General features: G+C 35.0%; 1 protein-coding gene across 2 annotated transcripts in view; it reads right to left on the minus strand.

Annotated features, from left to right (window-relative positions):
- Positions 1 to 12,503, minus strand: part of STAT4 (signal transducer and activator of transcription 4) — a 92,231-nt gene that overhangs the window by 24,511 nt on the left and 55,217 nt on the right. For both annotated transcript variants that reach the window (XM_004276946.3, XM_033400309.2), the window contains exons 5-12: positions 11,409 to 11,501; positions 10,410 to 10,488; positions 7,529 to 7,614; positions 5,872 to 6,023; positions 4,100 to 4,258; positions 3,203 to 3,295; positions 371 to 430; positions 52 to 69 (exon numbers count right to left, since the gene is read on the minus strand). In XM_004276946.3, coding sequence (XP_004276994.1) covers positions 52 to 69; positions 371 to 430; positions 3,203 to 3,295; positions 4,100 to 4,258; positions 5,872 to 6,023; positions 7,529 to 7,614; positions 10,410 to 10,488; positions 11,409 to 11,501 — 740 coding nt within the window. The remainder of the gene's footprint in view (positions 1 to 51; positions 70 to 370; positions 431 to 3,202; positions 3,296 to 4,099; positions 4,259 to 5,871; positions 6,024 to 7,528; positions 7,615 to 10,409; positions 10,489 to 11,408; positions 11,502 to 12,503) is intronic.

The raw sequence follows: 12,503 nt of genomic DNA on the forward strand, positions 1-12,503 counted from the left end.
GGTAAAATATATTTATGAGAACAGCCAAAAATTCTAAAGTAAATGTCTTACCTTAGAGTTGAAACATTCCTGTAAAACCAAGAAGATTCTTTAAAATGAGTTATTTAATAGATCTAATAACAATTTTTCTATGACACTTTAGGGGATATTATATAAAATTTCATTTCAAGTCTTTACAGTAAAATTTTTAAAATAAGTCTTCCTTGGCGTTCTGTTAAATGTTTGAACTTCAAAGTCAAATATTTGAAGTACATTGATATGTAACATTAGAGAAGTAAATTTAAAAGTTTAAAATTATTCTATAAAATAAGGACAGTTGTTTTTAAAAAGTCTTACATTTTCATGTTTCAAAATGAAATTAGAAACTTACTTGTCAATCGATGCTTTCACCTTTACCTGATAGTTTAGTTCTGGTAATTTTATCAGTAGTCTGGAAAGACACATAAATAAAGAATTAAAGATAAAAATTTTAATGGCTAAAAGCCTTTTTATATTTAAAGATTTAAATATATTTACAGTAAGTACATATAAATCAAACTCACATTATTTCCAGTCATATGTTACTGTGTTTTTAAAATGTCCAATTCCTCTTTACTTAGCCATGTTACTAATATTGACATCAGCCACTTAATATAACACATACTTGGAAAGTGTTTCCATATTATTTCAGTTGATGTGTGTTGGATAACACATTGGCTAGGTCAGAAAAATAGCTATTTGGGTTAAATGTATAAAAAAAAATTTTGCAAGTCTATTAATGTGGCTCCATTTTATTCTCATATTATAAAAAATTGTAAGCTTAGTAAGACTAAATGTTTTGATAAGTGTTTTATGGTAAAATACTGATAAAGACTAGGACTCTGGTAGAATAAGGAAAATTCCACTTCAAATGCATTTGCAGTCTTTAAAGACACTATATTTAAGTAACAGCAAAAATGTTCATAACTAAAAAAGACCTAACTTCAAACAAACAAATGATCAAAGGTCAGAATAACAATTCCTTTAATTCCTTCTTGTGTCAGCCCTCCTTCACTCCTTAGCTTTTCCCAACTCTTCCGAGCTATACCCTCTGACATACCATCTCTGCAGGTTCAGTTCAGTTTCAGAGACATTCATTCAGTCACTCACTCACTCATTCATTTATGCACTCATCCCAAACCTTGTTCATTCACTCAGCATGTATTGAACTCCTCATATAGACCCTGTACAGCCCCAGGCACTGGGAAACTGGCATAGTGAAGATTAGGGAAGGAGGAGAGTAGACATGGCTATACATCAAAGGAAGAAGTCTAGCCAAAGAGCTGGAATATAGAGAATGGTAATAAGCAACTGAATGGCATTAGAGAAATACAGTCATAGATAACAGACAGCCCAAACAAAACAAAAATAATGTAGCAAAGGTTCCTTAAAAATCCTGCCAGGATTGGTTTCAGAGCTTGGGATATAATAAGTGTACAGCTGTTGGTAGTGAGGGGTGAGGAGGTCATATGAAGTAAGACAAGATGTTTTTCCCCTCTGCATTCCTCTCTATCCTATTTCAGGAAGGATCTCATTCACTGTAGGATGCTGACGACAAAAGGGAGTCCCATGTCACCCCCTTCCTTTGAAACAGGAGGATGGAATGCTATGGAAGAGAGGGGTTTTAGGGAAAATCTTGAATACTAAGTAAAGGATCATCTATCAAGACAGTGGAGGACAGTGTACAGAGAAGAAGGATGGGGACCAAACAGTTAGATGGAAGAGGAAGGCAGAACACCTAAGCCAGGGACTAATGGTCTGTGCCTCTGGCAATCAGTTCAAACACCATGCCATTCAGGGACCTCTTCCACTCAGAACTCTTTGCTGAGCAGTCCCTAATCATCTTCCCCTTCGTCCCACAGAGCATCTTAGACTGAACATAACATCTATGGGGGTGTCTCAAGGAAAAGCAGCATATATACCACCCTTCTATTTCCTTTTAGTGTTACAATTTTCTGGGCTACATAGAGATGTGGGGATGAGGAAGGAACACCTTCTGAAAATCATAAAATTTTAAAAAGGAACCTGGTCTCTGCCTTTTTTTGTTGTTTCTTAAAGTCTTGGTGCAAATTCACACAAAGGAAATGATTAAGAATTTCAAGATGGGTTTCTGAAATGCAAACGAAAGACAAATGCCTTCCTTTTAAAAATGAAGTTCCTAGGTGATAGATGTCAACTAAACTTATTGTAGTAATCATCTTGCAGCTTATGTATGTCAAGTCATTATGCTTAAACTTATACAGTGTTGTATGTCAATTATATCTCAATAAAATGAAACTAAACTAAACTTAAAATGGGGTTCAATAGTGATCTGTGATCAGGGATGCTATCTTGGGATCCTAAATCACCATCTATCATGGCATCACCACCTCTAGTACTTGTCTGGAATTTCAGCTTTCCAGAGGTGACCTAGTGATTAGAAATGTAAAGCTTTGGGACTCAAGAGATTGAGGCATGATGAAAATCTTTGAAAGTTTGAAGTCAAACTCATTATTTTAAGAGTGTCATTAGGGAAAACTGTATGCTTTAGTTTGGTCATGCAAATGAAAAGGATCAGATACATAGATAAAGCGGCAACAACATAATCATTTCTCTTTAAATCAGGTACATAATAAGGATGTACTGAAAATCGTGGTGTTGAGATTTTTCATGGACCATCCAATAAGCTAGTTGCTGGGTGTTCTTCACAGGTGAAGAACGTTCCACTATATTTCCTGGATAGGATAGTCAAACCCTTCCATAATCTGTCTCCAATCTATCTACTCAATTCTCTCTCTCCCTGCTCCCCATGCTTACAAAACAGACCCAGGAAGTCATTATTTCTATAGTCTCACTCTCCCACGCCCCTGCTCTTCCCTCAAGGTCCTTCCTCAGTGACCACAAGGCATTCTCCAGGCTCCCCAGTTTTCTCTCAAGTCAGCCTTTTGAGCAATTAATCCCATGTTGTCCGATATTGTGATTTCATGCTAATAACTCTCATGTCCTCATCTTCATTGTTCTAATCTTTACAAGCAGGGCTCTCACCTTAACATTTCTGTGGGTACTTACCATAGCTGAGTGCTGGGTATGCAGGAGGTGCTCAGTAAAGAATAGTTGAATGAAAGACACAATGAGAGCAACTAGCCTTAATCACACAGTGGCTATGGCATCATAAATATGAAATGATAGAATACATTCTGCCTACCTTAGCTTCACAGTAAACTGAATGAGAGTTTTAAGTACCATCGGCCTCTGAGGGTGGGTTGGCATGCATGGCTGTCGTTCAACCACAAATGAGCTGGGTTCAAAGGAAATAAAGCGCGTCATTTGAAAACACTGGAAACATTGACGGGCTGAAAACCACAGAGTAACAGGATGCTATCCTCTTATAAAATCCAAATTTTCTACACTTATAAGGCATTCAAACCCTTGTTAAGCTCAAATCTTTCCAAGACTTCTCATAAATAAATACCAGGAGATGGGAAATACCTAAAGACTGTCCCTAAGTAACAACAGTAAATAACTCTTGATTGTTATAATTGGGTCAAGAATAAAAGCCCCAGTCTATTTTTATCATACTAAACATCAAGTAGAAAGTTAATTTCATGCCATTTTTGAGCTAGACATTAGGATTTCTGGTACATACTAGTATTTTTTTTTTCCCTTTAGATGAGCTTATAAACATAAACATGTTCTCCACCCTTCATTTCTTGGATACGTACTTGAGAAGAAATCCTTGAAATCTTCTTTTCTAAAAGATGAAAAATGAACTTTGGGTGGGTGATGTGGTGGCTCATGAAAAACCGAGTTAGGTGGTGGGAGAAGTGTTGATGAATAAACAGTGAAGAGTAGAAATGTTTCTGGAACTGTCTGGAGCTTTATTCACTGCACCCTGAGGCTCACTGTTTAACACTTCCCTCCCACTCCTTCACCTGAACACCAAAACCCCAGCCAGGGTGTCCTCCCAACTCCACAGGACTGAGGCTCCCAAGAGGCATTTAAATGGATAACATCTGACTTACTCCTTTTTTTTTTTTAATTGAAGTATAGTTGATGTACAATGTTGTTTTAGTTTCAGGTGTATAGCAAAGTGTTGACTTACTTCTTAAAAAGGGTGCAGATCAAGAAGGTGACTCTTTCTAGCAGATGTGTTCTTTGCAGTGGGATGGGATCCCCTTCATAGGTCATTTTGGTAGACTGCTCCTCTAATTTCTCCAACTGCCTTCTGAGTTGGAACAGACTTTCTGCCAACAGTGTAAAGCTATCGAACAGCAAATGAAAAACGCAGATAGTTTTCCACTTAACAATCCACCATTTTAACTATTAACCATATTTAGCAAATATTACTAAATAATTATTATTAAATTAGTCACTTAATTCCATTAAAGGTTAGTGACAGTTTTTATTTTAATGTTTATTTTCCTAACCCAGCTTTTTGCTAAAATGCATGATAGATGTTAACTGTTTTCAATGTTTTAAAATTTTTACCTTCAGTTATAGATAAGAAATCATTTAGGAAATTTTGTCAACGTCTGGAACGAAATCCCTTTTAATTATCCTTTTTAAAAAGTCTGTTAAACACATATATTTAAAAAATATTGCACTCACTAAAGAGAGCAAATTTAAAACTTTAAAAATACATGATATGAAGAATGTTATGTGTAAGAATACTGAAGAAAAAAACAGTATGACCCCCATATATATTTTTTACAGGTCCTAAGTATTAGCCAAAAAATTATCAGTGGATCTTCCTGGAGAAAGGTATCTGCTTAGAGTTTTACCTTGGATCTTACCTTAGAAACAGAGGTGGCAGCTTGGGCTGGAAGTCTGGGAAGGAGGGAGATTGAAAGGCACACAGAAGAGGCCTCCAACTAAGAGGAGGCAGAAGTCTCATGAGACTTGCTAAGTCCATGTGCCCTGACAGCAGCTCTTTCTACTGAAAGTTTATTCCCCACATAACATTGTAGAAAGAACTGCAAACCCCCTACTGAGTTTGGTATGAGCACCATTATCTGCTATGCTCCCTTTGTTGTTTATCTTGTTTTCACAACAACAGAGTACAGTGAGGTTAGAGAATCAAAGTATCTCCCCAAGGAAAATCAGTAAATTTCAAAAAGAGCCCAGTTACTTTTCCTGAGAAGTAGGCCTGGCAGTGCAGACCTTTTAGTGCAGATGTGCCCAGTTACTGTGCTTTTTCATTGTATTGGATTGTACCCTTGGAAAGCAATTTTAGATTTCAACTGAAAATTTTCCTTCTTTTTCATTATATTTTCTAATTGTTCTTTCACTCACATAGTTTTCTTTTACATTGATGAAGGGGAAAACCAAGAAACATTTTTTTAATACAAAGGATAATATCTGTACATAATTGCATGTATGCATGTGTACACAGGCAGGGGATGCCATGTTGTATTAGTCATTTGAGATTTTTTCATTTAAATACAAAAATAAATCACTTTGTCGAAAACACAAAACTAATATTTAACTCTGACACCTTAAGATACACATTTTAAAAATGAGATATAGTGTTTGAAGCCAGTGCTTCTCATGCCCTTCAAGAAAGTGTATTTATTGCTGATTTGAAAAAGTTCATTTGAGTCTTTTAAGATTGATATATTAGATAAGAAAATAAGCAATTCTTATGCATTCTATAGATTTCTATAGATGCTTTATTTTTCTCCCCAAAGGGATGGAAATTAAGAACACTCAGACAATTACATCCATTTGTTTTCAACGGTAGAGTTCCAGCTGCTAATAAGCCATCAATAAGCTGAATGAATTGACATTTGGGTCTAAGCCTGTATTCTCTGGCTAAGCGACACTGTTGTGTACTTCCTGTGGTTTTCACTAGAAACTAAATTCAGTTCATTTTACCAGTTTTGGAGCTGGTCGAGCCCATTGTGGAGTGGACCTCCGATGCAGGCGACTTGCTGCCGCCTCTTCCAGTCTTGCAGCTCCTCCACCAGGGTGCTGTTCATTAACAAGTCCGTCTCATTCACTATTTGTGTCATCTTACTGAGGGCTTCCTGAAGACAAAAGTGACTACTGAGAAGATTCTTATGACACACAACCAAAGTTACTCATAATTTAACCTATAAAATAATTTGTCTGACCTGGGAGATAAAGCCTTGGTTAAAATTTTGACCAAATATTTTACCAAATACTACCTTCTATCTGCCATAGCACTGCCTTTTCAAATAATTAAATGATTGCAATTCAATAATGTCATGAAGAAAGAAGCATGACCATAGTTAACACTCTCATAATAGCACATAATACTCTCATAATATCATTTACTATAAGTAGGTTGAATTTGTAACTCCTGTGACAATATTGAATCCTGTAGTCATAAAAGCCATATATTTGCTTCTTAAAAAGCCATTTATAAATTGAACTTATATTCTTATAGTTATGTTTATGCATTTATTTTTAAATGTACTGACTAGAATTTAAGCCTTTCTGTGTTAGTTTTTAGTACCACTTTATCTGGGTTTGGGGAAGCATAGTGGGAAAATATAACTTTCAAAGGCCTAGGGATTAGAAGATGTGAATTTCTACCCTGGCTTTGCCACAGCTATGTGAATTTGGACAAGCCATTTATCTTTATTGGGACTTGATCTTCTTCTCTATACAGTCAGGTGAATGGACTGAATTATTTCTAAGATTCCCCCTCTCCTTAAAATCTTATTCAAAGTAGAATAAGATGGCATGCATAAAATGTATAGCATAGATTTATTATGCATAAAAGCATTAAGTTAATCTTGGGTTAAATATTTACATATTTAAAATCTGATATATAACTGTTTAAGTTTATAATTAATTTAGGGTGAAAATAAATTTTACATTTATTTGTGCTTACACAAATTCCTGCACAAAAAGATGAAGCCAAACTTTTAGAAATAAACTATTGATTTCAGTGACTGGTTAAATTTCAATGTGTCTATTTTCAAGGAGAGGTAGAATTGAGAGATATTTCTCCTCTTTCAAAATATTTTATTGAGCCAGAAAATTTTCTTCCTCTCCTTGGGAAGAGGTTAGATTGAACATGTTCAGGTCTCAATGGACTCTCCTGAAACCTACAGAATTATTTAGCACAATGTCATTTTTCAGAATAGAAACTGGGACACTTATTTCTGTAACAAAGTTTTAGTAGTCGTCAAGTAATATTTTAATTATACATGTGCAGTAGAACCCATCCCAGCATATTAAGTATAGCAACTAAAACAGTCATGTCTGAAATAGTGGCAAAAAAACACTGGGTAAAATGTTCACCTTGAAATTAATGGTAGCTACAGTACATGTACCACATAAGCAGGATAAATAGACTCTAGAAGAGTTCTGCTTTGTAAACTTAGGTGAAGAAGCATGGCAAACAGTATGATACTCTTCCTAGAAACACTGCCTTTTATTCATTCAGCATAAATGGAACTGATAAAATCAAAGAGCTTAATTTCAGAGCTTAATCTAGTAGAACTAGATGTAGAAAAAGGAGAAAAATAGGCAAAAGGCCCAATTAAAGTTCTTCACTAGCCTTTCTTTTGAAGTCCAGGCTGTTCAGCATTTCCTGCAGAGTCAAAACTTCCTGATTCATTAGGGCGCTGTTCTTGTCACCCTGATCTGTGAAGGAAAAGAGATCAGACTTAGAGTCCTCTCCAAGGCAAAGCTCTCTGTCCTGAAAGCCAAAGCCAGCTGTAACCTGCCATCCTAAGATCCCATGATGCAAGAGCCTAAATGGGGCCATTAGTGATGAGCTTAGAAGTAAATCCCTGGCTGCCAGGAAGCATTACATCCAAGCATGCCAGAGATGAGCTCTCTATCTTACAGACCTTGAGAGAACACCATTCTTCACACAATGTTCCTTTTGGGGGCAGGGAGAGAGGAGAATATAAATGTTTTTATAACGGATTCTTTATTAGATCATCTCTACATTTATAATGACCTTGGTTGGTTGGGATGTGTAAGAAAGAAAAGGGGCCCTTCTTTGTGCCTATGATTAAATCATATTTGACCCCTCCTGATGCCTTTACTCGATCTCCTGGAAGAGTTGCCGTTTTATAGTACATAGTCTCATTAACTAATAAAGACTAAATCCTTTGCTTTCTCTTTTTCTTTGCAAAACAGGCTAGCCTCACAGTAAAACCAGAAGAAGTGGGAAAGAGTTGCAAATTAAGAAAAATCTCTGACTGAACAAAACCCAAAATGATTTATCCTCTTAAATGACAGATGTACAATAAACATCGTATTATTTAATTTGAACTAAAACTTTATTGGTATATAGTAAGTGACTGCTTATACCAACTGCTCATCTCTATAATAAATGAAGTTTTGGAATGCTGATCTGAATTGTGTTATTGTGAAAAGAGGCCCCCAAACAATGCTGTGGCAAAGTCCTCAACAAAATAGCACTGATTTCCAAGAAGTCATTTCTGGTTGTATTAATTCACAAATTCACGAATTCCTAGATCCCATATGTAGCAAAATCCTGCTGATATGGCATTTTATCATTTCAAAACTTCACTAGCTAATACTTTCCAGTCTTCACCAGCAAAGATATAACTTGTTTCCCATGTATCTTTCATTTCCCTTAAAACATTTCCTTTCACTTATAATCAACAAAATATTTGTTGATTAAGTAATAATCATTTTTATTCTTCATAATGCTTATGAAGCACTGTAAGATACTATAGTAACTCTAATTGTAATATACTAAGTTCAAAATAATTTTACTGTTTTAATGTAAAACGGTATATTTTAATGTATATTCTAGTTCATAAAATTCATGGTTCACATATGAAATTTAGGCTGAGGCTGCTTTCAATGAATTGTAATGCTTGATTAAATGTGCAGTTGTTCTAAACCTTTTAAGAATCATGGACCCCTTTGATAAGCTGATGAAACCTGTGCTTGTGTCATTTCTTCCAAAGGAAAAAACATTGTACATACAATTAGGAACATATTCAATAACATTTCATGGGAGTCAAGACATCCTGAAGGTGCCAGAAGGACATGTCACATCTCACTTATGCCAGGAAAAACGAATATCCTCTCTTTTAAATCTTAGATGGAAAGTTAACAAAGAATTTGAGCACAATCACCCATACTACTTCCCTCCAGATAAATTTTTTTTTTTTTTTTGCGGTCCGCGGGCCTCTCACCGCTGTGGCCTCTCCCGTTGCAGAGCACAGGCTCCGGACGCGCAGGCTCAGCGGCCATGGCCCACGGGCCCAGCCGCTCCGCGGCATGTGGGATCCTCCCGGACCGGGGCACAAACCTGCGTCCCCTGCATCGCCAGGCGGACCCTCAACCGCTGCGCCACCAGGGAAGCCCCCAGATAAATTTTAAGCTAACATTTCAGTAGTTAAGGATGATTCTGTAAATCATCTGTACAAAGAATTTATATCTAATGTGTTTTTCAAAATTATTTAAGAATTACAAAAAAGTTACGAAAAATAGTACAGAGTTCCCATATATCCTTCATCCAGCTTCTTCTAGTGTCTTAGATAAGCATAGTACAATGTTCAAAGCCAGAAGATTAACACTGGCACAATCCTATTAACTAATCTAGAACTCATGAGAATTTCTCCAATTGTCCCACTAATTGCAACACACTCTAAATGTTATTACTTGTAAATCTTAGATTTTATAAATTTTATCATTCTTTCCTTATATTTCTTAAAAAACATCAAATTGTAAACAACCTCAATATTTAACCACAATGAAATAGTCAAATTTCAGTGTCCTTACATTTTGGTATTTACACAATTATTGATATTATGTTTTGAAGATTTTTTTATATGAGGAAATACATAAAATAAAACTTTAGCTTAAAATGCTATACAAAAAACTATGTACAAGATGATTTCAATTTTTTCGTAAATAAATAGATATGTATGTATTTGAACGTGCAGGAAAAAGGCTGGAAGAAAATATACTAACATTTTAACAGTGTTTATATCTAGATAGCAGAATTTTGTGTGGTTTTTAATTTTGTAATACTTTTTTCTACTTTCTAAATTTCCTACAGAGTCACATTTCTACTTTTAATTTTTAAAAATTATATTAAAAGACTCACCTAGAGATAATATTCGTTATTTCCTGATCATATTAGACAATTATTATTACTTTTCTTAGTTGTGATAATGATATTTTGATTCTATAGGAGAATGTTCTTACTTTTTGGAGATGCATCCTGAAATAGGGGTGATTTCTCATGAGCTTTATAATTTACTTTGAATCATGGGCAAAAAGATATATTTATATGGAGAGAAAAGGAGGAAGCAAAATAAATTAACTTCTCCTGCACACTCTCTTCAAAAAAAGGGATCAATTTATCAACTCTGCAGCAAAGACGAAACCCTAGTCACATTGCCTTTATGTCCCTATGTGGAATTATAGACAAAACAAAAACTTACCCATTGTCTGAATTGTTTTATACCTGTAGTCAAATTCATCTTGCAGATCTTCTAAATATTTGGTGTCTTGTTCTGTCATCTTTTTACAAAGAAAACATACTCTGTTGTTACAATTAAGCACATCAATGCAACAACATCATCCATCATCAGTATTTCAAAATACACAGTTTGGTGCTTGCAATCCCCAGTAATATCCCAGACTAACTATACAGAATCTACATTTCTAAAGAGCTAATGCCCATGAACGTTGAATAGCACTAGAAGAACCAGACTGAAGTTGCTCTTCCATTTTCTCTTCCTGAGTGTTTGCAAATTTCAGCATCTTGCCTCTCATTTCTCAGTTAATTCCAAATGATGCAACTAATATCATTTTTATCGGAGAGTATGGATACTTTTTTCATTTTAGCTCCATACAACTCTGTATTAATGTACCAACTATCTTTTTGCTTAAAATCTCCATTCTCAAACGATATAGTTTATGACAATTGAGTCTAAATTTTTTTCCTCTCTACCTCTTAGAAAAAAAATATCTGTGGCTCCTCTGTGTCTCCTGTTCATTTCTGTCTTTGAGATTTTTACTTTTACTCTTCTCCAAACCTGGTGACGTTTTTCTGCTCAGATATAACGGTGTCAAGATCTGAGCTAAAGGCTTTTCATATAGTATTATCTCACGTAGTCCTCACAACAATCCTGTTACAGTGGTTATCCTCACTTTTACAGATGAAGAAGCAGAGGTTTAGAGGTGTGAAGCAGCTTACTCACCTAAGGTCACATGGCTTCTCACTGATGGAGTCTGGTGTGGAAACCCTAATTTCCGGTAAATTGAAGTTAAAAGCTTCCCACAAATAAATGTTTTCTAATATGAACGTAGTGTGTGAGAGATATTTATCTTATAACAAATTACCCTATGATTCCTGTACGCACTAACTTTGGGCACACAAGATGCACAGTATGGTGACAACAGCTAGACTTTCCTGGTGTCTGTAAGAGATCACTCACCTGCACACTATTTTTAATGGCAGCCACTTTGTGCTCCACATTCCTCTGTCTTTCTGAAACTGAAGAACTTTGTAAGGATTTCTCCAGAGGTCCCTGGAAAAACAATGTCTTGAAATTTCGATAATGTTGATAAAACAGGTTTATGAAGAATGTAGTATATGTAATATACTTTGAACTGAGGTATGGATGAGTATGATATGAAATACTCTACAGCCATTCAAAAACATGCTGTAGAAAAATATTTAATGACATACAAGCAGTGTTAAATTGTTAAGAAATAGAGCAAATTATAAGACACCATATGTTTGTGATCTCTGTTGCTTGTATATGTATATATATTTATACTTATTTATTTATTTACAAAAATCTGGATATATGTATAGACATGTAAACTCAAGTACATGTGACCTGAAGCACACACATCCCAAAATATTATCATGTGCTATCTTTGAGCAGTAAAATTACAGATGATTTTATGGTTAAATTTTTTTCCCCTAATTTTCTATAACAGACCCATATTGCTTTTGAAATTCTATAAAATGAATACATGTAATTTTTTTTGAATACATGTAATTTAAAAATTAGTATAGTGAAACTACATTAAGTTGGACTTAAATTCAGAATTAGGGATGTTGAATCTGTCAGGATGAGATTTATTTTTACATTGGAACAAAGGGAGTTTGCTAAAGAATATGTAAAAATGTTAGGCTGGTTAAATAGAAAGGCTAACCAGCTACTCCAAGCCCCATTTCTTTTTTTTTTTCATATTAAGTATGATTTTATAACTTTATTTTTCATTCTGTAACACATTGTAAACAGCTTTCTGTGTGATTAAATATATATGAAAATCATGATTTTTAACAGCTGTATTCATTATGTTTGAAGCTGTAAGGTCAGTGGAATGTTGTGAAATGTTTCTGTTGGCCGCACAGAAGGACAATATTGTTTCCTTCTTTTCAAAGAACTTTTTAACAGTGTTCATCTGAGGATCCTAAATTCCTTTTCTAAATTCTAAGAGTAGCTTTCTCTTTGATTTATTCTCATGTGTGACATTCTGCACATCCTTCCCACCACCTGAGTTCAGGTTTCCTGGTC

This window comes from Orcinus orca, chromosome 7, assembly GCF_937001465.1.
Source record: "Orcinus orca chromosome 7, mOrcOrc1.1, whole genome shotgun sequence".
NCBI classification, from domain to species: Eukaryota; Metazoa; Chordata; class Mammalia; order Artiodactyla; family Delphinidae; genus Orcinus; species Orcinus orca.